The following is a 27,441-nucleotide window of genomic DNA, read 5'->3' on the forward strand; positions in this document are numbered from 1 at the left end:
TTGAGAGAGCCCAGATGCAGGCAGGAGGAGGGAACTGGTGAACTCAATACTGCCGCAACCTGGCAGTCAGGTTAGCCTCACCATCCAACCTATGGTAACATTTCTCTGGCTCTGGTGGCCTCACCATCCCACCTATGGTAACATTTCTCGGGCCTCACCATCCCCACCTATGGTATCGTGAGGGAATGCGTTATGGGGTTACGTTGAGCCTCGTGCTCCCATGCTAGACGTATCAAAACAAAAAAAGTGTACTTCAACATCAAACAACACATTTTTGAATCTTTCTGTGCAACAACAAAGCCGTCAGGCTTTACAAAGCCACTCCCCTCACAAAGTCACCAACCGTTCTTTTTCTTTCTTTTTCTTTTTTGGTATACAGCAAAAGAAATATTGAACATTTTCAAGTCTTCATTGAAACCAGAAGCTTATGGCGATGACCACCGCTTTCTTGAACACAGTGAGCCGTTAGTCGGATATTAGACGTCTGTCTCTAACCGCCTTACAACTGCTCTAAAAGTGACAGACAGCTAAAGCTAAAGCCTAGCTAGGCTTAGCCTAGACATTGATTAGCTGTTATTTTTTTAAGCGGTGTATACTGTATATAGACCGTCAATATATAGCTGTTGAAATTACGTCGTTTCAACGTCTAATCTAAGCCTAGACCACAAAAAAAAAAGGTTCACTTTCAGATTCGAATCTCTTATGTCAGTTGTTGTAGGCGAGAGGCACTTCCGCATTGGCCACGGAAGCGGGGCGTGGTTATAAGTGTAACAAGCATTTACAATGTTGCGTTATAACCCACTTTTAGACGGCCATTTAGACATAATTATTGTAGGCGTCAAATATCCTGTAAAATGCTCCGTTTGTAAAAAATAATAATAATAAAAAAGTTCCATCAATTTATAACTAGTGATAAACAACGACGACAGCATGAAAAACAAATAAAAAAAAACAGTGAAAACATTTACAAAGGAAGCGTCTTCTGGGGGGGGGGTGGTTCTTCTGGGGAGGGGTGAGGGGGTTTGGTCATTAGCTCCTGTGCAGGGTCTTGTTGGCGTAAAAGTCCCGACAGGTGTCACAGCAGCGCTGGTAGAACCTCATGTCTTTGCACAGGTCCTTCTCTCGGATGACGCGACAGTAAACCGCCCACTGGTCCCCGGTGCACTTGTACGTCAGAGCAGCTGCAATGCATCATGGGAGGAGAAACAGTGTGTCAGAGCAGCTGCAATGCATCATGGGAGGGAGAACAGAGAGCGGTAACTCATTCAATGCCAAGGACTGAATTCACAGATTTTTCATGAAATCCCTGATTGCAAAGGACTGATTTCTAGCTTCCTATAAATTAATAAACATTATTGTCATGACTCACTCAGATCGCTCTGGATCAGTGGTTCCCAAAGTGGGGTCCGGGGACCCCTAGGGGTCCTTGAGGGAGTTCCAGGGGTTAAATTAAGTTTGATTTTACAAAATAAATTTGGTCACAGAGATAGAAATGCCTAATTCAGCCTAATTCAGGTCAAACCATGGGGGGCCCTTGAAATTAAAATGGTTGAAAATCACTGCTAGAGCCGCAAAAATCTTCTCTTATGGGGTTCTTGGCATATATATCATCCATATACTAATGAGTCTCTGGATGAACTTAGCGACTATGTTTAGCGGCTCAAACGTAACTCCCGGTGACCACGCATCTAAAATGACAGGGGGGAGTTTCCCCGGTTGGACGTAGCGCGTGGAAGGAACACATTATTCCAACCAGTTCATCAGGCGGCGCCTCTGTTGGGAAGGAGCGCACACACACACACACACACACACACAGCCTCACCTAGTCTGGGGGAGGTGATGGTGTTGACGTTGACCTTGTCGTTGCATGCCCCCTGGTGGCAGGGCCGGTAGGTGGGCAGTCTGAGCGCGGGGGGGCAGTCGTTGCCATGGCGACCGGTCACTTTGTGCATACACTGGACTACCCGCGACTGGAGGCCCTTCCCACACGATGATGAGCACTGCAACGAGCCAATGGGAGAGCTGTTTGAGACGGTATGCGCGTGACATCATCGGAAAGTTATGTGGGAATGCCCATACATCCACAGAGAAAGGACCTATCTGATTGACAGCCCATACATCCACAGAGAAAGGACCTATCTGATTGACAGCCCATACATCCACAGAGAATGGACCTATCTGATTGACAGCCCATACATCCAAACAGAAAAGTCCTATCTGATTAAGTAGCCTTGCCGAGCCATCATAGGGCAGGAGCCTATCTCCTGTTTCTGTAGCGTGAGGCAGCTTGATGTACAAGTACACCCCCTGGACATGACGCTAGTACATCGCAGGGACTTACCCCCAATCCAACCCTTGATGCTGAGTGTCAAGCAGGGAGGCACTGGGTCCCATTTATAGAGTCTTTGGTATGACCCGGCCGGGGATTGAACCCCGACCTCCCAGTCTCAGGGCGGACGCTCTAACCACAATTCCACTGACTGAGCTGGTTATCTATCTGTCTATCGGTTACCTATCTGATTGACAGCCCATAAATCCACACAGAAAAGTATGTATGTCTGTCTGCCTGTCTGTCTGGGCGAGTTCTTCTGTTGTGTAGTCTCTTCAGGTTGAATGAGTTCCCCTGAGAGACATACAGAGAGAGAGAGAGAGAGAGAGAGAGAGAGAGAGAGAGAGAGAGAGAGAGAGAGAGAGAGAGAGAGAGAGAGAGCGCAGAACGAATGAAGCGATCGTCAAAGGTGTTTGGAAAAATGGAGCATTGTGTTTTTGTCTTTTCTGACGTGGCACAGACAGACAGACAGGGCAGGGTGCAGTTCAGTTCAGACAGAAAGAGTCGCAGCTCACCGCACCACTTCACCGTTTTAATGAAGATACCGAATGAGGTGGTCTGTTAGCACAAGACCACCTCATTCCCCATTTTGGCCAAAATGTAATTATTGAGGACAAAATCAACTGTAGAATAGAATTGAATCGACTAAAATGTTATATTACGCAGTCGACAAAAAATAGGCTAAGACTAACTTAATTTCAGTTCAGTCAGATAACTCACAAATAGATTGAACTAATATTTATTATAGAATGAGAATAAAGTGTGGATGTAATGTCTCATCTTGCTGTATGTGCGTGCGTGCGTGCAAGAGAGAGAGAGAGAGAGAGAGACACACTAGTACTGTGGTACGAGGTGTATTTCCGTAGGATTTTTTTGCTAAAAGTGATTATTTTGCTTTTTTGGCTTTCATAGGGACCAAACTGTCAGAAAATGATGGGGTTCAAATTTTCCCGACCCCCACCCCTTATTTGGGGGGTCATATATTTTGGGACCCCCCATAATAGTACGCCAGACAAATAATGTCCGATTTTCATAATATTAGGGTTGTTTTATAGGTTTTTAAATATTCTGAGTTGATTTCTTACACTTTGAAAGTAGCCAGAATAATCTTTTCTGACTTTTGGTTGGGGTCTTTCTTCACCCGGGGCCCCCCGGACTCATCTCAGTACTCATTACATTCCTCGCTCTGCTCCTGTTCCAGAACAATGTCAAATTAGATAATAATTTAAGCATTAAAAGTTTACAAAAATGAGTAGTAGTAAAGTTTAGCAAAACTAGTAGTACTAGTTTTGCGGCTTTTCTTGCACCCATATATGTGATTTGCAAGTATTTCGAATATTATTAGAATATCTTGCGTTTATATACCTTTGAAAGTACTTTGATAGTTTATTAGTATTCTACCATTATTGTTGACAGATGTTACTGCAGGGAATAAAGGTATTGCAACTTCTCACTTTGGGCATGCATGCAGAACGTGTCCATTTATTTCACACACTGCACTCACACTAACAACACAACACACACACACACCTATCCTCTTAAAGAGCCCATGGTCAATTATGCCTACAATACATTATTTGCAGGATCTATTCATCTTCGTCATCATCATCTTGAATGTCCTCCCTGATAGTGTTGACACAGTCTCCACCATAGCATTTGCAGAGAGGAGTGCAAGGCAGGTTATTGTTTGAGCAGCTGCACCGTCCCTTGCAACCTGCTTTGCAACCACATGTGATGAGCTCAAGTACTGCCTTTGGAGCAGGGAGGGCAAGACACCTGACTGGAACATACCCTCCACTATCTGAATTCCATCCATTTTGTTCGATTGGTGGAAGCTCGGGGCAATTTGCCAGGTATGAATGACTTATCCCGCATTGTGACGTAGTTGGCACAGAGGATATGTGGTAGCAGTGCAGCACGAGTGGGAGGTAGCATCTCACCCTCCAAGTTCTTTGACCGAAATAGTTCCCATCTGAGTAATGGCAAGGTTGTTGGACCTTTTGGACTGTAAACACGGCATGCAAAATGCTCCAATGGTGAGGAAAGCTTGCCGTTAACAAGCTCAGGAGGAATGGAACCCATTCCAAGGTCCTTGAAGCAGTTAATGGCAGGATCATCATCATCAAGCCACAAGTAGGCATTGACCCATGTCTTCTTGGAGATTCCAACAAATTTTCCTACCCAGTCAGCACCAGATAAATTGTGTAGGCCCAGGAAAATTGTGTAGGCCCAGGAAGAATGTCATTTTTTGCCCCATCTGACACAAACGCTGATGAAACCAGACTCTTCAATGGTGTGTTCTCTTTGAACAGATTGCCTCCACAGTGCAACTCAATCAATTTACATTGCTTGAGAGCATTTTCTCTTGACCTCAATGCAATCTCTCCTGAGAGCTGATAATGTTCTTTCCTTGAAGACCTGGAAGCTTTTGGGAAGCTGTTGAGGTACTGATTCACTAGACCAGAAAGATGAGGTGAGAGCCCAGCTACAAATACTTGTATGCTTCATTTATGATCTAATTTGACAATATTCTGGAGCAGGAGCAGAGCAAGGAATGTAATGAGAACTGGGATAGGCCCAGGGGTCAGTCCAGGAGGTCCCAGGTGAGGAAACACCCCTACCAAAAGTCAAAAAAGATTATTTTGACCACTTTAAAAGTTTAAGAAATCAACTCAGAATGTTTTAAAACATACTAAACAATTCTAATATTATGAAAAATCGGACATTAACTGGCTGGCATACTGTTCTGGGAGGTCCCAAATAGATGACCCCCCCCAGAAACGGGGTGGGGGTCGGGAAAATTTGAACCCCATCATTTTCTCATAGTTTGGACCCTATAGAAACAAAATCTGCAATAAAAAAATCAATTTTAGCACAAAAATCCTACGGGAGCTGTTTTTTTGACGCCTCGTACCACACTAATAAGACAGAGTGTGAATCAGGGGATGTTATTTTGCGGTCTAGTGATATTTATATAATCCGTCTACAGGCCAGACATTATTAAGATGTTGTGGTCAATGAAAGGATTGTCTGTCTGTCTGTCCGTCTGTCCGTCCGTCCGTCCGACTGTCTGTCTGTAGAGCGGCCACTTGGGAACCGTGAGGTTCCCAAGTGAGCATCATGTTATGCTTTAGCTATTCAAAAATAGCAGACCTACAAGCTCGTATCGCGCCACAGAGTGGCGCGATACGAGCTTGTAGGTCTGCTATTTTTGAAAAATCAAAGAGCGACTGACATTTTTAGAATCTGATCTCAGGTCAAAATGGGTTCATCAGACCAGTGTGTGTCCGGCGGAAACCTCGTATGAATCTGATCTCAGGTCAGAATGGGTTAAATGACTTTTATTTTGTTTATACTTAGTTACAGCAGTGTGTCGGCAACCACTGCCCTAAAACACAGGCAGTGTTGTTGTTAGTAGGAATAAACACAGAGGCACCCGAGGGGAAGTCGACTAAGAAAGGGGAGGAGCCAAACCGAAGCCACGTCACTGTGAACTTGTAGATCGGCTTTTTTTCCTCCGTATGAAAACAGATCTGCCTTTTTTTTTTTTTTTTTAGTTTTTTTTTTTTTTTGCGGCTTACGCCTTTTATTGATTTTTGAAGGGACAGACAGTAGGCTGACAGAAACGGGAGAGAGATGGGGGGATGACATGCAGTAAAGGCCGTGTCGGGTCCGGGAGTCGAACCCGCGGCACACTGCGACTGGATCACCAGTCCGGTGCCCAGACCGTTACGCTACGGCCTGGGCCGCAGATCTGCCTTTTGATATTAATGACTTGACCGTTGATGTGCTTTGGTCACAAAAAGGTTTGAAAGCTATACCCCCCCCCCCTCTCTCTCTCTCACCTTGGACCCCCCGCCCCCTCTCTCTCTCTCTCACCTTGGACCAGTCCCCCCCCCCCCCTCTCTCTCTCTCACCTTGGACCAGTCCCCCCCCCCCCCCCTCTCTCTCTCTCACCTTGGACCAGTCCCCCCCCCCCCTCTCTCTCTCTCACCTTGGACCAGTCCCCCCGCCCCCTCTCTCTCTCTCACCTTGGACCAGTCCCCCCGCCCCCCTCTCTCTCTCTCACCTTGGACCAGTCCCCCCCCCCCACCTCGGACCAGTCCCCCCCCCCCCACCCTCTCTCTCTCTCACCTTGGACCAGTCCCCCCCCCCCCTCTCTCTCTCTCACCTTGGACCAGTCCCCCCCCCCCCTCTCTCTCTCTCACCTTGGACCAGTCCCCCCGCCTCCCTCTCTCTCTCACCTTGGACCAGTCCCCCCGCCCCCTCTCTCTCTCTCACCTTGGACCAGTCCCCCCCCCCCCACCTCTCTCTCTCACCTTGGACCAGTCCCCCCGCCTCCCTCTCTCTCTCACCTTGGACCAGTGCCCCCCCCCCCCCTCTCTCTCTCTCACCTTGGACCAGTCCCCCCCCCCCCCCTCTCTCTCTCTCACCTTGGACCAGTCCCCCCCCCCTCTCTCTCTCTCTCTCACCTTGGACCAGTCCCCCCCCCCACCTCTCTCTCTCTCTCACCTTGGACCAGTCCCCCCCCCCCTCTCTCTCTCTCTCACCTTGGACCAGTCCCCCCCCCCCTCTCTCTCTCACCTTGGACCAGTCCCCCCCCCCCCTCTCTCTCTCTCACCTTGGACCAGTCCCCCGCCCCCCCCCCTCTCTCTCTCTCACCTTGGACCAGTCCCCGGTCTTCCACTCGTAGCATTTGGAGTGGTCGTCGCAGGCCTCCTGCTGGGCGGGCTGAGACAGAGGGTCACAGCGCCCCTGGGGGTTGGTACACGACACTGTCCGCGTGCGCATCCCACTGCCACACTCTGAGGAGCACTGGAGAGAGAGAGAGAGAGGGGGGCGAGAAAACACACTCTGAAACACCCCAAAACACACTCTGAAACACCCCAAAACACACTGTGAAACACCCCAAAACACACTGTGAAACACCCCAAAACACACTGTGAAACACCCGGAAACACACTCTGAAACACCCCAAAACACACTGTGAAACACCCCAAAACACACTCTGAAACACCCCAAAACACACTGTGAAACACCCCAAAACACACTGTGAAACACCCGGAAACACACTCTGAAACACCCCAAAACACACTCTGAAACACCCCAAAACACACTGTGAAACACCCCAAAACACACTCTGAAACACCCCAAAACACACTCTGAAACACCCCAAAACACACTGTGAAACACCAGGAAACACACTGTGAAACACCCGGAAACACACTGTGAAACACCCGGAAACACACTGTGAAACACCCGGAAACACACTGTGAAACACCCGGAAACACACTGTGAAACACCCGGAAACACACTGTGAAACACCCGGAAACACACTGTGAAACACCCGGAAACACACTGTGAAACACCCGGAAACACACTCTGAGGAGCACAAGAGTAGGGATAACCGATACCGGGAAAAAATCAGATAAGCTTATTGAGTACCCGGTATCAATAAGCTTTGGGCTTGTTGAGTACCCTGTATCAACAAGTAAGACGCGCAAACGCGGGAAGCGAACGCAGCTCGTGTGTGTGTGGTTGTGTGTGTGTGTGTGTGTGTGTGCTACAGCTGCGCTCTGTGTGTGTGTGCTACAGCTGCGCCCTCTGGTGGCGGGCGGGTGGTGTAACAGCGGGACACACAGACATTCAGCCCTTGCTGTCATAGTAAGTGGCTCACTGCGTTCGCAATAAGCTTTGGGCTTATTGAGTACCCGTTATAAATAAGCTTTGGGCTTGTTGAGTACCCGGTATCAATAAGCTTTGGGCTTATTGAGTACCCGGTATCAATAAGCTTTTGGCTTATAGAGTACCCGGTATCAATAAGCTTTGGGCTTATCGAGTACCCGGTATCAATAAGCTTTGGGCTTATAGAGTACCCGGTATCAATAAGCTTTGGGCTTATAGAGTACCCGGTATCAATAAGCTTTGGGCTTATAGAGTACCCGGTATCAATAAGCTTTGGGCTTATAGAGTACCCGGTATCAATAAGCTTTGGGCTTATAGAGTACCCGGTATCAATAAGCTTTGGGCTTATTGAGTACCCGTTATAAATAAGCTTTGGGCTTGTTGAGTACCCGGTATCAATAAGCTTTGGGCTTGTTGAGTACCCGGTATCAATAAGCTTTGGGCTTATTGAGTACCCGGTATCAATAAGCTTTGGACTTATAGAGTACCCGGTATCGATAAGCTTTGGGCTTATAGAGTACCCGGTATCAATAAGCTTTGGGCTTGTTGAGTACCCGGTATAGATAAGCTTTGGGCTTATTGAGTACCCGGTATCGATAAGCTTTGGACTTATAGAGTACCCGGTATCGATAAGCTTTGGGCTTATAGAGTACCCGGTATCAATAAGCTTTGGGCTTGTTGAGTACCCGGTATAGATAAGCTTTGGGCTTATTGAGTACCCGGTATCGATAAGCTTTGGGCTTATTGAGTACCCGGTATCGATAAGCTTTGGGCTTATCAAGCCTGTTATCGAGCATAGCGGTCCATGACGTCATGTTTAAACAATCAAGAAAAGAGGCGATCAATAAATAAATGGAATCATCCATGCTGGCACAAATGTTGTTGGTCTAAAAGTGTATTGATACCTGCCAACCAGCGCTGCCCGGGTAAACAAAATTACACTTTTAATGTGACGGTACACATATTAACCGTTAGTTTCTTTAATACTATTTTGTTGGTAAAAAGGTAAATTAGAAAAGTACTGTATTTGAAGACCCCAGTGAAAGATACTGGTTCTGTTCATTATGTATTATCTCTCGTCTTTACACGAAATAATAGCAAAATGCTCGATAGTGGGCTCGATAAGAACCCGGCTTGATTAGCTTGATTGATAAGGTGCTCGTTATCAATACAAATAAAAATAAAAACACGAGAGAGTGGGAAGGGAGACAAGAAAAACAAGAAAGCATCTCACATCTCGGTTGCACTCTGAAAATAGAAGAGCTTCTGCAACCAAACATAAAATGACTTTTAGTTCTACTGGATCTCTTCTCCACTAGTCCCTCCCTAACATTCAGTTGTACTGGATCTCTTCTCCACTAGTCCCTCCCTGACATTTAGTTGTACTGGATCTCTTCTCCACTAGTCCCTCCCTAACATTTAGTTCTACTGGATCTCTTCTCCACTAGTCCCTCCCTGACATTTAGTTGTACTGGATCTCTTCTCCACTAGTCCCTCCCTAACATTCAGTTGTACTGGATCTCTTCTCCACTAGTCCCTCCCTGACATTTAGTTCTACTGGATCTCTTCTCCACTAGTCCCTCCCTGACATTTAGTTCTACTGGATCTCTTCTCCACTAGTCCCTCCCTGACATTTAGTTGTACTGGATCTCTTCTCCACTAGTCCCTCCCTGACATTTTAGTCTAGTTTTTAAATTTGTTGACGACATTGTCAAAACATTTAGTCGTAGTTTTAGTCATCATTGCTTTGTTTTTATGTAGTTTTTATCAGTGAGAAAAGGTAGTCGACAAACAGTTTTCCTCTTAGTTTTAGTCAATGGAATTAACACTGGTGTGTGTGTGTGTGTGTGTGTGTGTGTGCGTGCGTGCGTGTGTGCGTGCGTTCCAGACCTTGGACCACTCCGATGCCTCCCAGATAGTGAGGCATTCTCGTCCCTCACAGCCCTGCATCTCGGGGGGCTTGGACCCCTGGCTGGCCCCCAGGCAGTACAGCTCCCTGGTCTGGATGAGGGTCCCGTTCTGGAGCTGGTACACGCAGCCCACCTCCCTACGCTGGAGACCCTGGGCACAGGTCACCGAGCAGGGACCCCACTCGCCTGTCACCCACCTGGGGGGGGGGTGGAAAAGGGTATAATTAAAGGATATAATCATCGGTAGCATAATCGGAAAATCAGCCATAAAATGCCGTGGGATGCACGTGCAGATCCGACACACCACAAAGGTCCGACATGCGGAGACAAGCGGTCAGACAGAGTAGAACATAATGGTGGTGTTTTAAGATGAACATTAGTGAGGATCATTTATATGAAGATCTGTAGGCGAGGGTGCCACCCACCACTCGGCTATCGCTAAGCACACGCCTCACCCAACCTGAGATACATGCTGTGGTGTCTCGATGGCAGAACACCGCCCAACACCGCCCCCTGGAGGCCAGCAGAGGCGGAGAGAGAGAAGAGGAGCGCACCAACCTCTAGGGCGGGCACTAGAGGGAAGGTATGTCCCGCGTCACCTACTTGATCAGCTGGAATGCGCGTCACCTGCCTTTAAAAGGCAGCTCTCTCTGCCCTCAGTACAGATCGAGGCTCCAGGGGTGAAGCAGCACGCTTATCGGGGCGAGTTGGGGCGGTGAGTCGAGCGCCGCGGTTCACGAGCACATGTGACTAACGTGAACAGCATTATATTGATTGTCTCTTGTCCTCTGCCCTACTATAGGCTTCTACGACGGACGCGCTAAGCGCGTACATGACCTGACTGTCAAATGACAGAATGGTGAAGAGGAAAGCGGAGAATCAGATCCATATAATTATCCATACACGGGATGGAAAAGGACGGAGTAATACTACGACCCCCAGTACGCGGTGGAGGAACCTGGAGCGAGAGCGCTCGTCCAAAAGCTGAGTATAGCGAATATACTTCCCGTGTTTATTGAATGCCACAGGGGCAGAAGGCAGACTGTGTTTAATCACGTTCTCAGACGTTCCCGTTGAAGTCCAGAGACTTGGTCCCCGAGGCAACGACATAGAGCACCATCGTGCGGAGAGAAAGAGGAACTGAACATAACTGTCTATATTATACCTGCTTTGCATTGACATTTACATGAAAGTGATGGCTAAAAAACCACTGTTTGTTGAACTGACTTCTGTGATTAAACGCCTTGGCATAGGCAAACGTCCTTCTGTCTCCTAATAATTACCGCACAGCCAGGGCTGACTTCCACATCAGAGACACCGTGTGTGAAGGACACAACAGTGCAGGAGGGGGCAAAGATCACAGCCAAAGTCTTCAGCTTTGATAGAGTATGTGTATTTTTGGTTTTTTCCCTCTGGCTGTGTCACCAAACTCACCGTCCTTCAAACCGTCCTACTTCAAAAACCAACAGCTGCGAAAATCAACACATTCCCAAACCAATCCACGAGTTAATTGATTGTAAAACAGCTTCCCTCCCAATAACTTACGTTTTCGTTGTTTTATTATTCGTGTTTTTAATACGCTTTAAGACTTTCCAGCTGAAGCCATTATTGTGTTAAGTGTGCATATAATATTTTATCTTGGCGTTCGGCTCTGCTAAGTTTGTTTCTCTGCTCGGCACAATCAAACACCATCATTAAACATTAAGAGCAAGGAGATAGATATACAATTTAAAAAAAAAACATGGGGAACAGAAATAACAGAGCCCACCGGTGGTGCTGGGGTGGTGGTGGGAGCAAACATCACATAACAACCAGGAACCGTTATGCAGAAGGAAGGCAGGAAGAGCATGCAGGCTAGTGAGCTTAAGTAGCCCGCCCAATTGGTCAGCTGACTGCCACATCAGTGAATGACATGTGGGTCTTGCACACACTGAACCAACATAGTAATGCAGCATATTAACCCCTTGAGTATATGAATGCGCCCTTGAGCACCCCTCGAGTATATCTGAGTGAAATAACTCTGCAAGCTACGTCTATCTATAATTTGTGTCTGTCTGTCTGTCTGTACGTGTGTGTGTGTGTGTGTGTGTGTGTGTGTGTGTGTGTGTGTGCGTGCGCCTCACCGGTACTGGCAGAGATGCGTGTTACAGAGTCGTACTTGTGGCAGTGGGCGTGTCTCAGGATGACAGCGGCTGTCATTCACGTGTTCCATCGTCTTATTGGCTATCCTCATGCAGGATACCACAGTCCTCCTCTCACCTGCACGCACACACGCGCACGCGCACACGCACACACGCACACACACACACACACACACACACACACACACACACACACACACACACACACACACACACACACAGACACAGTTGGAATGTGGTTTTAAAATATGAAAAACATCCGACTGGAACCCCATCTGAAAATATGTTGTTCCAGGGACCCCCCCAGAAGCAAAGATTTGAGTTAAAAACGTTCGCTCTGAAAGAATATATATTCAAAGATTTGCACCATATTTTCACGATTTTTCAAAAATAGCAGACGATAGCGTGGCACTCGGTGCCCACCGTTATGAGCTTGTAGATCTGCTATCTTTCAACAGATAAAGCATAACATAATGCTTAAAACACCAAAAGGGGTTACCACCCAGAATGGGATAATCAATCATTTCAGTAGCAAGAGCATCAACATGTCTTCTAAATCTAGTCAACCAGGCCTGCAGTAGGCTATGCACTGGACAAAATGTCTTCTAAATCTAGTCAACCAGGCCTGCAGTAGCCTATGCACTGGACAAATGTCATCTAAATCTAGTCAACCAGGTCTGCAGTAGCCTATGCACTGGACAAAATGTCTTCTAAATCTAGTCAACCAGGCCTGCAGTAGCCTATGCACTGGACAAATGTCTTCTAAATCTAGTCAACCAGGCCTGCAGTAGGCTATGCACTGGACAAATGTCTTCTAAATCTAGTCAACCAGGCCTGCAGTAGGCTATGCACTGGACAAATGTCTTCTAAATCTAGTCAACCAGGCCTGCAGTAGGCTATGCACTGGACAAAATGTGCATGACATTATTTCAATGAACTAGAAATACAAGGAAAGGTTTAACGACCGTCCAACAGCAGTTTTTACGTATATGCACGTAAGACATTACGGTCATTAGGATTATTGCCATCACCTGGGTGGGTCGGTCGTGTATAACTGTCCCGACGTGTATGTCCTCAGTAACCTCAGGCTGCGTCCCATCTGCCCTCAAGTCAGCCAGAGTAACACCACTCCTCAAGAAACCAACCCTTGACCCCTCAGATGTCAAGAACTACAGACCGGTATCACTCCTTTAATTTATTTCTAAAACCATTGAACGTGTTGTCTCCAACCAGCTCTCTCTCCATCTCTCACAGAACAATCTGCTGGATCCCAACCAGTCCGGATTCAAGAAGGCCCACTCCACAGAAACTGCCCTGCTGGCAGTCACAGAAGCACTGCATGCTGCCCAAGCTGCTTCCCACTCTGCAGTACTGATTCTCCTAGACCTATCGGCAGCATTTGACACAGTGAACCACCAGCTGCTCTTAGACACCCTAGCGGACCTAGGCATCGGTGGAACGGCACTAAAGTGGTTCTCCTCCTACCTCACCGACCGGACCTACCAGGTTTCCTGGAAAGGTCTGTTATCATCCCCCCGAACCCTCCAAACTGGGGTCCCACAGGGATCTGTACTTGGTCCTCTCCTTTTCTCACTGTACACTAAATCCCTTGGCACTATCATCTCTGCTCACAATATATCCTACCACTGCTACGCCGATGACACACAACTGTTTCTATCCTTCCCCCCCTCTGCCACTCAGGTGGAAGAGCGCATCACTGCATGCCTGGCTGACATCTCACAGTGGATGTCCTCCAATCACCTCAAGCTGAACCCAAACAAGACTGAGCTTCTCTTCTTCCCAGCTAAGTCCTGCCCTATGCGGGAGCTAACTATCTCCGTAGACAACGCCCTGGTAACGTCTGTCCAAACAGCCAGGAACCTCGGTGTTGTCCTGGACAGTCAGCTCTCGTTCAAAGCTCACATCACAACTGTCACTCGATCCTGTAGGTTCACACTCTATAATATACGACGAATTAGACCGTTCCTCACCCAGGAATCAGCCCAGCTCCTAATCCAGACAACAGTCTTGTCAAAACTCGACTATTGTAACTCCCTCCTTACTGGCCTACCAGCATGTGCACTTAAGCCTCTCCAGCTGATCCAAAATGCCGCAGCTCGCTTGGTCTTCAACCAGCCAAAATTCTCACATGTCTCCCCCCTGCTCCGCTCCCTCCACTGGCTCCCGGTCGCTGCCCGCACAGAATACAAAACTCTGATGCTGGCATTCAAGGCAACCAAAGGTATGGCTCCCCCATATCTTGCAAGTATGATTGAGCCCTACAAACCCTCCCGCGCACTCAGATCAGCCAACGCAGGGAAGCTGGAAGTACCCTCACTAAAAACGCCGGGACAACGCTCCACACGTCCCAAACTCTTCTCCCTTCTGGCTCCAAAACTGTGGAATGCACTTCCCATTGCAGTCAGAACTGCAGCATCACTCCCAATCTTCCGCCGTAGTCTGAAAACCCACCTTTTTAGACTCCATCATGGCCCATAGCACTTACCCTACCCCCTTAGATAGCATTTCTGTAGACTTAGATAGCATCTGATACAGACTTATAGCATGTTATGTAGACGGCACTATAATTGCATTGTATATAGTCATAGCACGCCATAGTACATATGTACTGTATAGCATAGTAGTATATATATATAGCTTATATGTATAGTCTCATAATATAGATATTCCACTGTTACTTTCTTAGTTTACGCATGTTTTATGATAAATGCTTTTGTGATGTATTCCCATGCTTTTGTTCCTGATTATTGTAAGTCGCTCTGGATTAAGAGCGTCTGCTAAATGCCTAAATTGTAAATTGTATGTGTTCGACAACAACACAGCCATGCAAAATAACACAGACAGCTATGAGGTGAGCAAAGCTTGACCTGCATAGCAACGGTTGCTAAACTACTTGGATTGGCAATGGACGACCGCTTTTTTTTGGGGGGGGGGTTTAGCGAAGGGCTAATTTGCACCACTTTCAAATACGCCGTTAAAACCTGGACCTGAACTCAACAACAACACACATCTCACTAGGTTACGAGTCGTCCTAAACATAAACAATGACTGTTCCAGATGATATCCAGGATGAGCGCACGTCCTAGCTTAACCCATTCAGGACTGAGACCAGTTTTCTGAAGAAAAAAAAACCCTCCATGATTCTATGTCAGTCGTTCTCAAACTATTTCACGTCAAGGAGCCCAGAATGTAATTGGCCACCACCGACCCCCATCTGAATATGTCGTTCCTAGGGACCGTTTGCTGGGAAGAATATATTCAAAGTTTTGCACCACATCTTCACGATTCTTCAAAGAATAGCAGACCTGCAAGCTCGTAACGCAGCACTCGGTAGATCTGCTAAAGTATAACATAATGCTAAAAAAAACACCAACAAGGTCCTGAATGGGTTAATCTCCTCACTGGGACGGCGATCAAACCCCATGATGAGGTCATCACGAAGATGGAGAAATAATTTCATCCAAATTAAAGGAAAAGGGAAGACAAGCCGTTACCAGAGCTTCAAAATAATGATGTTGTTGAAGAGTGAGGGAGGAGTGGGAGGGGGGAGATAGAGAGAGAGAGAGAGAGAGATAGGCTATTATAATCCGAGAAGCTAAAGCTCTCGGAGTCAAAGGCGTGTGTTACTGTGTGTGTGTGTGTACCTCCTCCACAGTGCACGGTGCAGTCCTGTATGTGTGTGTGTGTACCTCCCCCACAGTGCACGGTGCAGTCCTGTATGTGTGTGTGTGTGTGTGTGTGTACCTCATCCACAGTGCACGGTGCAGTCCTGTATATGTGTGTGTGTACCTCCCCCACAGTGCACGGTGCAGTCCTGTATGTGTGTGTGTGTGTGTGTGTGTGTGTGTGTACCTCATCCACAGTGCACGGTGCAGTCCTGTATATGTGTGTGTGTGTACCTCCTCCACAGTGCACGGTGCAGTCCTGTATGTGTGTGTGTGTTTACCTCCTCCACAGTGCACGGTGCAGTCCTGTATGTGTGTGTGTGTGTACCTCCTCCACAGTGCACGGTGCAGTCCTGTATATGTGTGTGTGTACCTCCTCCACAGTGCACGGTGCAGTCCTGTATATGTGTGTGTGTTTACCTCCTCCACAGTGCACGGTGCAGTCCTGTATGTGTGTGTGTGTGTGTGTGTACCTCCTCCACAGTGCACGGTGCAGTCCTGTATGTGTGTGTGTGTGTGTGTGTACCTCCTCCACAGTGCACGGTGCAGTCCTGTATGTGTGTGTGTGTGTGTGTGTACCTCCTCCACAGTGCACGGTGCAGTCCTGTATATGTGTGTGTGTTTACCTCCTCCACAGTGCACGGTGCAGTCCTGTATATGTGTGTGTGTGTGTGTACCTCCTCCACAGTGCACGGTGCAGTCCTGTATATGTGTGTGTGTGTGTACCTCCTCCACAGTGCACGGTGCAGTCCTGTATATGTGTGTGTGTGTGTGTGTGTACCTCCTCCACAGTGCACGGTGCAGTCCTGTATGTGTGTGTGTGTGTGTGTGTACCTCCTCCACAGTGCACGGTGCAGTCCTGTATGTGTGTGTGTGTGTGTGTGTACCTCCTCCACAGTGCACGGTGCAGTCCTGTATATGTGTGTGTGTGTACCTCCTCCACAGTGCACGGTGCAGTCCTGTATATGTGTGTGTGTGTGTGTACCTCCTCCACAGTGCACGGTGCAGTCCTGTATATGTGTGTGTGTGTGTACCTCCTCCACAGTGCACGGTGCAGTCCTGTATATGTGTGTGTGTGTGTACCTCCTCCACAGTGCACGGTGCAGTCCCTCCAGCCTGTGTGCGTCCAGATGTACAGGTGCTCGGCGTCTCTCTCCTTCTCCTCGTCGAGCCTCTCTCTCTCGCTGGCGTTCAGAGACACCGTGTACTCATAGTGGATCCCATAGCTCTGGTCATGGAACAGCAGCACCTGGTAGAGGTCAGAGGTCAGAGGTCATGGAACAGCGGCACCTGGTAGAGGTCAGAGGTTAGAGCTCATGGGACAGCGGCACCTGGTAGAGGTCAGAGGTCAGACAACAGCAGCAGCACCTGTCAGAGGTTATGGAGGTCAGAGAACAGCGGCACATGTTAGAGGTGTGTGTGGTGGCAAGGAGCAAGTGATTTTGTTTTATTTTTTAATCGCACCATTTTTTGTAACCCATTTTATTTTCACCCACAGTGCCAATTGTCTCTATAGCCCGGGGTGCTCAACGTTTTTTTTGGCTGGGGACCTTCCCCACCCAAATTGACCGCTACGATAACCTTAATAATAGAGAAAATACTTCATCAATGAATACTGAAACCAGATATAATCATTGTGTACTATGTCAACTCTTCCATTTCCATTTTTCAGCCATGCAGTTGCAAAAACTATATAAATAATATTTGTTTTATATATAATTTGGGGACCCCCCCCCCCCCCCCCCCCCCCAAAAAAAAAAAGTGACCCCCCCCCTGAGGGGGTGAGAACCCCTGGTCTATAGTGTAATCATGGGCGCAACGCTCCCTGGGGAGAGCGACGGACTGACCTCATGCTTCCTTCTATGCATGAGGAGTCCAAGCTGCATCTTTTCACCTGACAGGGGGGGAGTTTCCCCGGTTTGGACGTAGAGCGTGGAAGGAACACCTTCTTCCAACCGGTTCCTTTCCCCTCCATCAGGTGCCCTGACTGGCCATGGGGAGGCAGTATAGAGACATGTATAATAATGAATACTGAAACAAGATATAATCATTCATTCAAGTTTATGCATGCATTATGTGTACTATATGTAAACTCTACATTTCCATTTCCAGCCATTTATGTATAGTTTTCGCTGGTGAAAAAGTTCGTCGTAGTTTTAGTCGACAAAATCAACACTGTTTTACCATGAGGTGCAGGGGAGTCTTGGTGGGACCCTTGGCGGACATCTTCTCCCACAGCCCCCTCCTCACGTAGCGGACGGTGGTACCGGCCAGCTGGAATTCCCCCGGAAGCTCGATCTTCCAGTCGCTGTTGATGGAACTCTTGGTGGAGTCCTTCAGAGCTGTGAGGAGAGAGTGGAGAGACCGTTAAGACTGTTATAGACCCCCCCCCCACATCGGTGTCCATTTTGTTAATTTTTGTGTCTGTCTAGTAGTGTGTGTGTGTGCGTACGTGCGTGCGTGCGTGCATGTGTGTGTGTGTGTAGGACAATGTGTGTATAGCTGTCTGCCACTCAGTGTTGTCCCTGAACGCGTTCAAAGAACGATCGTTCACGAACACGTTCATATTTTGGGAGAACGTGAACTGAACGTACTGTATTTCTACTTGATGAACGTCATTGTGAACGCGTTCATTTCTGGCGTGTGTGAACGTCACTTTCTCACAGTTCAACTTCGTTCAAGAGTAGGGTAGGGGTACCCTCACAAAAAACATGCAGTAATCCTGGTCACTAAACTGCCTCCCCCTGGCCAGCCGGGGCGCCTGATGGAGGGGAAAGGAACTGGTTGGAATAACGTGTTCCTTCCACGCGTTACATCCAACCAGGGAAACTCCCCCCTGTCAGGTGTAAAGGAGCAACTTGGACACTCAGGCATGAAGGAAGCATGAGTTCAAGTCCGTTTCTCTCCCCTTGTCCCCCATACATGGGGACTAGGTTGGTAGAGGGTGTGTAGAGCCCAGGATCACATTAGATGATTGACACAGGGGTGAAAAATGGGTTACAAAATCGTGGGATAAAAAAAAAAAAAAACTTAGTTCAAGAGTGAGTGTTTCCATAGAGCCTAATTCCAGTCGAAACCTCTAAATATACCCTAAACAGTCCTTAATATCTATAGCGGACAACGCACCAATAAGCCCTTATCCGACACAAATTAACTAATCTTTCTCAGCCGTCAATTTATTCCAAAATGTAAAAGATATATATATATAATAAGGAATTAATTTGGATAATGGTAATTGGGATATTGTAACAGTTTTTTTCTTTCTTCCTTTTTTTGTAAGGTTTGGACTTCATTCCCAATAGGAATAAAGTATGGGCTTTGGCAATAATGTTGAGGAAAAAAAGAAAAACGTAAAGAAAAGTACGAAAAATAACTGAAATAGTAATAACCATGAACTTTAGTTCAAAATGTTGAATTATGTACTATGAACTGAACAGGTTCATTTTTAAATTTTTGAACTGTGAACTGAACTAGAACACTGTCACTATGGAGACACTACATTACCCAGAAAGCTGTGCGAAGGCTTGTCCTCCACCACTTTGATTCGTCTGGCTCCCGCAGGGATGACGGCTGCCTCGATGTAGCCTATAAGGAGACAGACAGGGGTGTGAGGAGAGGACAGACACAGACACACACACACACACACACACACACACACACACACACACACACACACACACGCACACACACGCACACACACACACCTTGTGTTTGGGCAGTGATAACAAGGCAAAGCAGCTCAGTGATTTCCCGTGGTGCGTTCTGTCGCTCTGCCAACCCTCACGGTTTGGCATGGCGTGGGCAGAGGGTGCAGATACAGACAACCGCATGCTTCCTAACCCACTTAGACCTGAGGCCGATTCTAAAAAAAATAAGTCTTCTAAATCATGACACGTTTTCTGAAAAAAACCCAATGTTTCTGTTTCAGTGGTGCTCGACTATTTCATGTCAAGGACACCAAGATATTATGATTATGATATTGTGATACGATTTTTCAAAAAATAGCAGATCTACAAGCTTGTAGCGCGGCACTCTTGTAGATCTGCTATTTTTCAATAGCTAAAGTATGACATATAACGCTTTAAAACGTCAAAAGGAAAAGGGTTCCACGTCCTGAAGGGGTTAACACACGCGGAGCCGCCAGCTGCTCCGCGTCACCTGACACAGAACACGACCAGGAGCTTCACAGGGAGGTTTGAGCTGTTATCCTCCAGTTCATTTTACACAAGGGGCCAGCTAGGCACTCCAATGTTAAAAGCGCTGGGCCCTAGTGGTAAGAGGAAGGACTGCAGACGGACCCGTGGATTCATGACTAGGAAACCCCGTGCAGCTGGGCTTTAACATTGAGCGCTCGGTTGCACTTCCGCATTTGACCTCCAAAATTTGGAGGTCAAATGCGGAAGTGCTCCCGAAAAGGCGGAAATAAGACGGTCCCTCCGGGTGCTTCAAAACGCCACTGAGCAACTTCCACTGACATGAATAGCGGAGGGGGCGGGGCTTCGCGCCAGTTCAGTCTCTATCCTTTTAATACTCTATGATTTTACACTATAAATTGGGGGTCTCAGCTTTAGAATTGCCATTAACCCTGTGACACCCGAATTAATTTATACTTGCAAAAAAGAGATTTCAACCTTACTACTACTTTTTACTACTATGACTTATCAGAAATTATGTAAAAAAAAAAATACATATATTATTATTATTATTATTATTTAAAACAAAGTTTGATGCAAATATTTTGCACATTTATAATAATTATTAAAATAACAATAATAATTTACATTTGGGGGATATCTTTCACAATAATGAATAAAACATGTTCTAGATATTGGGGGTCGTGTAGACTATTGCATATCAAACTGGGAGTCCGTTACAAATCTTATGTTATGGGGATGGGGATGGGGGGGGGGGGGATCCCTGGAATCTCTCTTCAAATGGAGGTCCGCTGACCAATTAGTGTCAATTTGGGGGTCCTTGACGTGAAAAGGTTTGGGAATCACTGCCCTGACCAACCAGTAGGAGTCACTGTAGACTTTTGTTATATGTCATCAAATGAAAGAGGAAAACAAAATAACGATCCCGGCGGTTTAATATGGATATGAAGACATATATGACGGCGACATTTTTTTCTCCAGAAACAGACTCTTATGGAATATAAGTGACTGACGCGTCGTAAACGATACAGAGACAGCTCCTCCCAGACTATATATCGCAACAAGACAGTTTGTTTATTTTTGGACCACAATGAGATGATTTTTTAAGGGACACTTCACCCTTTTGGCAAAAAATACATTATGTTAATGATGTTTAGAAGATTTGGAACACTTTCCTGGGGTCTTTATGTGTGTAATAGGTGGTTTTAGAATATGTTTTAGATTTTAGCAGTGCCCACGATGTCACAGACACTGGTCTCACAATTTCCATAATGCTTTGGTGCACTGCTCCTCCTTGTGGTTAGGGGGAGGGGAGGGCTGTCTTACTGAGACAACATGTAGCTGGACTACATGTCTGTCTGTCTGTCTGTCCCTATGTTTAGGGTACCAACAGGGGCGCTGTTGCACCACTCACTTCAGACAGGTTTGATTTTTGCAAAAAGTGTCCCTTTAAGATTTCTCCATAGAGAAAAAGCCTGTGCGACCCAGGGGATGAGCGAATTATGTCAGGACCTCAGAGGATGAGCGAGTGACGTCAGGACTTCAGTGCTCTATTTAAAAGGAATACCACAATGTTAATGATTTTTTCATACCTCTAGTTCTAGGAAACACAGAATGGGTTGATCCTTTCAAATAAACAAATAAGCTCAGGTATATTAATGACATAGTAAAATGTTGAAAATGAGTGGTATTCCCCTTTAAGGATTGCAAAAAAGATTGATTGATTGATTGACTGACATATCCTCTGCTGACTGGACCAATGCTCAGACGAGGACACAACATGACAATGAATTCATTGAACTGCCTCGTTCTTTGACCCAAAACGCGCCTGCGCCGCGCACACAAGTACACACGCGCGCACACGCGCACACACACACACACACACACACACACACACACACACACACACACACACACACAAATATGAACCACCACACATTTAATACATATCTATGCTATCAGGAAGAAACCTTATATTTTTTTAAACAAAGCAATACTGCCTCTTCAAAGGTGGTGTTGTGACTTTATAAATGTATATTGTCAATTACTTCAATGAGTGCTTTATGGCTCGTACACACTGCACGATATTTGTTGCGATTATGCTGTCGGGGACCATTTTTGGCACTCGCTGACTCCCGATCTGCGGTCTTTGATCGACAACGTTTTGCTCGCTGTGTGTGAAAGGCGAGATGGTATAGCTCCGATAAAAGGGCTCGCCGATTCCTTCCCGACCTTTTCTGAATATCTAGCAGGTTTAATATTGGTGCTTGTATCACAGCATCCTATGTCAAAATTAATTGGAATAAAAAACAAGTGATGTGGCCTATATGTATCGGGTCTGGATCACATCTTGGTGAACTCTTGCAGTTCACCAAGTTCACCTAGTCGGCGACCAATCGTTTCGTGTGAAAGCCACAAAGATATAATGCCAGACGATAAAAAAAAAGAAGACTCCTGTAGTGTGAAATACAGTAGATAACGATCTGATGACTCGCCGACAGCTTTAAAACTCCTACAGTGTGTAGAGGCCATTAGGGTCCAAAAGAGTTATACGAGATTGTGTCCCAAGTGCTTTTTACTAATTTTCATTGGTTCAATATTTTCAAAACAAAAGTTATGAGGTTTCCTTCCGACAGCAACGATGTATTATATGAACCACCACACAGATTATATATATATATATATATATATATATATATATATATGAAACACCACACAGATTATACACACCAAGAAGATGTTCAGAGCTGTTGAAGTAAAGATGTCACCAGCAAAACCCTTTCACCCAGCACAAGCACCTTTCACCCAGCACAAGCACCTCTCAACCAACACGACCACCTTTCTTTCAAAAATTTTATCCCACGATTTTGAAACCCAGTTTTTCTTTTCACCCAGTGCCAATTATCTAATGTAATCCTGGGCGCTACACTTCCTCTGCCAACCTGGGGGGGGGGGGGGCAGCGGACTGACCTCATGCCTCCTTCTATGCATGAGGAGTCCAAGCTGCTTCTTTTCACCTGACAGAGGGGAATTTCCCCGGCCGGACGTAGCGCGTGGAAGGGACACGTTATTTTCCGACCAGTTCCTTTCCCCTCCATCAGGCGCCCCGGCTGGCCAGGGGGAGGTAGTTTTATAGACCAGGATTACGGCATGTTTTTGTGAGAGTATCTACCCTAGGGGACACGGGGAGAACATGCAAACTCCACACAGAAAGGCCCTATCGCCAACCCCCGCCTCGGGTATGGGCACTGATGACGCGGAGGAGGGAACACGCCGCCAGTGCCCACAGCGTCCCCAGCGGGAATTGAACCCAGGACCTTCTAGCTGTGAGGCGACAGCACTACCAACTGTGCCACCGTGCCCCCCACGACCACCTTTCACCCAACACAACCACCTTTCACCCAACACAACCACATTTCACCCAACATAACCACCTTTCACCCAACACAACCACCTCTTAACCAACACGACCAACTTTCACCCAACACAACCACCTATCAACCAGCACAACCACCTTTCACCCAACACAACCACCTCTCACCCAACACAACCACCTTTCACCCAACACAACCACCTCTCACCCAACACAACCACCTCTCACCCAACACAACCACCTCTCACCCAACACAACCACCTCTCACCCAGCACAACCACCTTTCACCCAACACAACCTTTCACCCAGCACAACCACCTTTCACCCAACACAACCTTTCACCCAGCACAACCACCTTTCACCCAACACAACCACCTCTCACCCAACACAACCACCTCTCACCCAACACAACCACCTCTCACCCAACACAACCACCTTTCACCCAACACAACCACCTCTCACCCAACACAACCACCTTTCACCCAGCACAACCTTTCACCCAGCACAATCACCTTTCACCCAACACAACCACCTCTCAACCAACACAACCACCTTTCACCCAACACAACCACCTCTCACCCAACACAACCACCTTTCACCCAACACAACCACCTTTCACCCAACACAACCACCTTTCACCCAACACAACCACCTCTCACCCAACACAACCACCTTTCACCCAACACAACCACCTTTCACCCAACACAACCACCTCTCACCCAACACAACCACCTTTCACCCAACACAACCACCTCTCACCCAACACAACCACCTTTCACCCAACACAACCTTTCACCCAGCACAACCACCTTTCACCCAACACAACCACCTCTCACCCAACACAACCACCTCTCACCCAACACAACCACCTTTCACCCAGCACAACCACCTCTCACCCAACACAACCACCTCTCACCCAGCACAACCACCTTTCACCCAGCACAACCACCTTTCACCCAGCACAACCACCTTTCACCCAGCACAACCACCTTTCACCCAACACAACCACCTCTCAACCAACACGACCACCTTTCACCCAGCACAACCACCTCTCACCCAACACAACCACCTTTCACCCAGCACAACCACCTTTCACCCAGCACAACCACCTTTCACCCAACACAACCACCTTTCACCCAACACAACCACCTTTCACCCAGCACAACCACCTTTCACCCAACACAACCACCTTTCACCCAGCACAACCACCTTTCACCCAGCACAACCACCTTTCACCCAGCACAACCACCTTTCACCCAACACAACCACCTTTCACCCAGCACAACCACCTCTCACCCAGCACAACCACCTTTCACCCAACACAACCACCTCTCACCCAACACAACCACCTTTCACCCAACACAACCACCTCTCACCCGACACAACCACCTTTCACCCAGTATTACCACCTTTCACCCAACACAACCACCTTTCACCCAACACAACCACCTTTCACCCAGCACAACCACCTTTCACCCAACACAACCACCTTTCACCCAACACAACCACCTTTCACCCAACACAACCACCTTTCACCCAGCACAACCACCTTTCACCCAGCACAACCACCTCTCACCCAACACAACCACCTTTCACCCAACACAACCACCTTTCACCCAGCACAACCACCTCTCACCCAGCACAACCACCTTTCACCCAACACAACCACCTCTCACCCAACACAACCACCTTTCACCCAACACAACCACCTCTCACCCGACACAACCACCTTTCACCCAGTATTACCACCTTTCACCCAACACAACCACCTTTCACCCAACACAACCACCTTTCACCCAACACAACCACCTTTCACCCAACACAACCACCTTTCACCCAACACAACCACATCTCACCCAACACAACCACCTTTCACCCAACACAACCTTTCACCCAGCAAATTCACCTTTCACCCAAGACAACCACCTCTCACCCAACACAACCACCTTTCACCCAACAAAACCTTTCACCCAACACAAACATCTCTCAACCAAGGTTGACACAACCTTTCACCCAACACAACCATCTCTCACCCAACACAACCTTCACCCAACACAACCTTTCACCCAACATAACTTTTCACCCAACACAACCATCTACCAACCAATGTTGACACAACCTTTCACCCAATGTCCCTTTCACCCAACACAACCACCTTTCACCCAACACGACCTTTCACCGAACACAACCTTTCACCCAACACAACCACCTCTCACCCAACACAACCTTTCACCTAACACAACCCCTTTCTCCCAACACAACCACCTCTCACCCAACACAACACCACTACAAAACTGTTGGATAAAGCTGCCCATTACAGAGATTTAAGACAGTGGTCCTCAAACCTGCTGGGTGACAGTGAAGTGTGTGTGTGTGTGTGTGTGTGTGTGTGTGTGTGTGGGGGGGGGGGGGGGGGGGGGGGGGGGGGGGTTCAGATGACAGTGAAGTGACAATTAGGACTTTTCAGAAAGAAAGAAAATAAAAAGACTACTTCATCAAAAGTAATCAAGCAAATAAAATCTGGACAAACACAGGTCAGATATGATCTACAATAAGTTGTAAGTTGTAGATGGTTGTGTTGTGTTTCACAATATATATATCTATGGAACCGAACTAAATGTGACCACATTTGACTGAGGGGCTGCCATTAATAGCACAGGCAGAGCATCAGAGCTGATGCAAATATGAAATAAATGCTTAAACATGTAGCTATAGGTGTAATGCTAGAACTTTAGGGGGGTTGAGAACCACTGAGGTTTGGGTGATGATGTCAAGACTGATCACATGCATAGATCTTCTTAGTGACGCATGGAGCAACTTGTATCCACAGCTAATAAAACAGCACACCACCTCCACCCGAGAGCGTGTCGTTACACGTGTTGGCCAATTTTTTGCCGCCCACCACCATCAGATCGTTAACCGTGTTGGCCCGTATTTAGCCGCCCACCACCATCGCAATCATCTACCTCCAAACAAGTCTCTCAGTGGGCTAGCCTGGGTCTACAGGCGAGTGATTGGTCCTGTTTGACATTTTCTCTATATTAAAATGTCATTTGGAACTATATGTCATGTTCTTCTACAGTAAATGCCAACATTTCAAACTGGCAATCCGAAACATTTCTCTGTACCGTAGCGTGCCTCCAGGCTGTGGAAGCAGTGTTGATTTTGACATCAAAGCTTGCAAGCTTGTAGATCTGCTATTTTCAGAGATCAACCACATGCATGTTCTACTGGATTTCTTCTCCACTAGTCCCTCCCTAACATTTAGTTCTACTGGATCTCTTCTCCACTAGTCCCTACCTAACATTTTAGTTCTACTGGATCTCTTCTCCACTAGTCCCTCCCGAACATTTAATTCTACTGGATCTCTTCTCCACTAGTCCCTCCCTAACATTTAGTTCTACTGGATCTCTTCTCCACTAGTCCCTCCCTAACATTTTAGTTCTACTGGATCTCTTCTCCACTAGTCCCTCCCGAACATTTAATTCTACTGGATCTCTTCTCCACTAGTCCCTCCCTAACATTTAGTTCTACTGGATCTCTTCTCCACTAGCCCCTCCCTAACATTTAGTTCTACTGGATCTCTTCTCCACTAGTCCCTCCCTAACATTTTAGTTCTACTGGATCTCTTCTCCACTAGTCCCTACCTAACATTTTAGTTCTACTGGATCTCTTCTCCACTAGTCCCTCCCGAACATTTAATTCTACTGGATCTCTTCTCCACTAGTCCCTCCCTAACATTTAGTTCTACTGGATCTCTTCTCCACTAGTCCCTCCCTAACATTTTAGTTATACTGGATCTCTTCTCCACTAGTCCCTCCCGAACATTTAATTCTACTGGATCTCTTCTCCACTAGTCCCTCCCTAACATTTAGTTCTACTGGATCTCTTCTCCACTAGTCCCTCCCTAACATTTAGTTCTACTGGATCTCTTCTCCACTAGTCCCTCCCCAACATTTAGTTCTACTGGATCTCTTCTCCACTAGTCCCTCAGGGGAGAGAGCTTTACAGGAATGCAATGTGTCCCTGGCATGGCGGCTCATTGCTGGGTTATGTAACTGTTACCAGACTTCTTGTTCTTCTTCATTATTAATGGTTCGGACTACTCTCCCATGATGGTTTGGACTACAAACAGGTTGGTTTGGACTACATCTCCCATGATG

At 47.1% G+C, this 27,441-nt stretch overlaps 1 protein-coding gene across 2 annotated transcripts in view; it reads right to left on the reverse strand.

Moving 5' to 3' along the window:
• Nucleotides 1–510: 510 nt before the first annotated feature.
• adamts17 (ADAM metallopeptidase with thrombospondin type 1 motif, 17) overlaps nucleotides 511–27,441 on the reverse strand; it is a 119,544-nt gene continuing 92,613 nt past the window's right edge. Inside the window, exons 16-23 of one of the 2 annotated variants that reach the window (XM_083760199.1) lie at nucleotides 19,256–19,336; nucleotides 17,936–18,093; nucleotides 16,835–17,000; nucleotides 12,048–12,183; nucleotides 9,905–10,121; nucleotides 6,992–7,144; nucleotides 1,823–2,000; nucleotides 511–1,181 (exon numbers count right to left, since the gene is read on the reverse strand). In XM_083760199.1, coding sequence (XP_083616325.1) covers nucleotides 1,030–1,181; nucleotides 1,823–2,000; nucleotides 6,992–7,144; nucleotides 9,905–10,121; nucleotides 12,048–12,183; nucleotides 16,835–17,000; nucleotides 17,936–18,093; nucleotides 19,256–19,336 — 1,241 coding nt within the window. In that variant the 3' untranslated portion in view covers nucleotides 511–1,029. The remainder of the gene's footprint in view (nucleotides 1,182–1,822; nucleotides 2,001–6,991; nucleotides 7,145–9,904; nucleotides 10,122–12,047; nucleotides 12,184–16,834; nucleotides 17,001–17,935; nucleotides 18,094–19,255; nucleotides 19,337–27,441) is intronic. The other variant, XM_083760198.1, reaches the window with a different exon arrangement.

Source organism: Protomyctophum parallelum (assembly GCF_964188405.1).
Source record: "Protomyctophum parallelum genome assembly, chromosome: 2".
Lineage (NCBI taxonomy): Eukaryota > Metazoa > Chordata > Actinopteri > Myctophiformes > Myctophidae > Protomyctophum > Protomyctophum parallelum.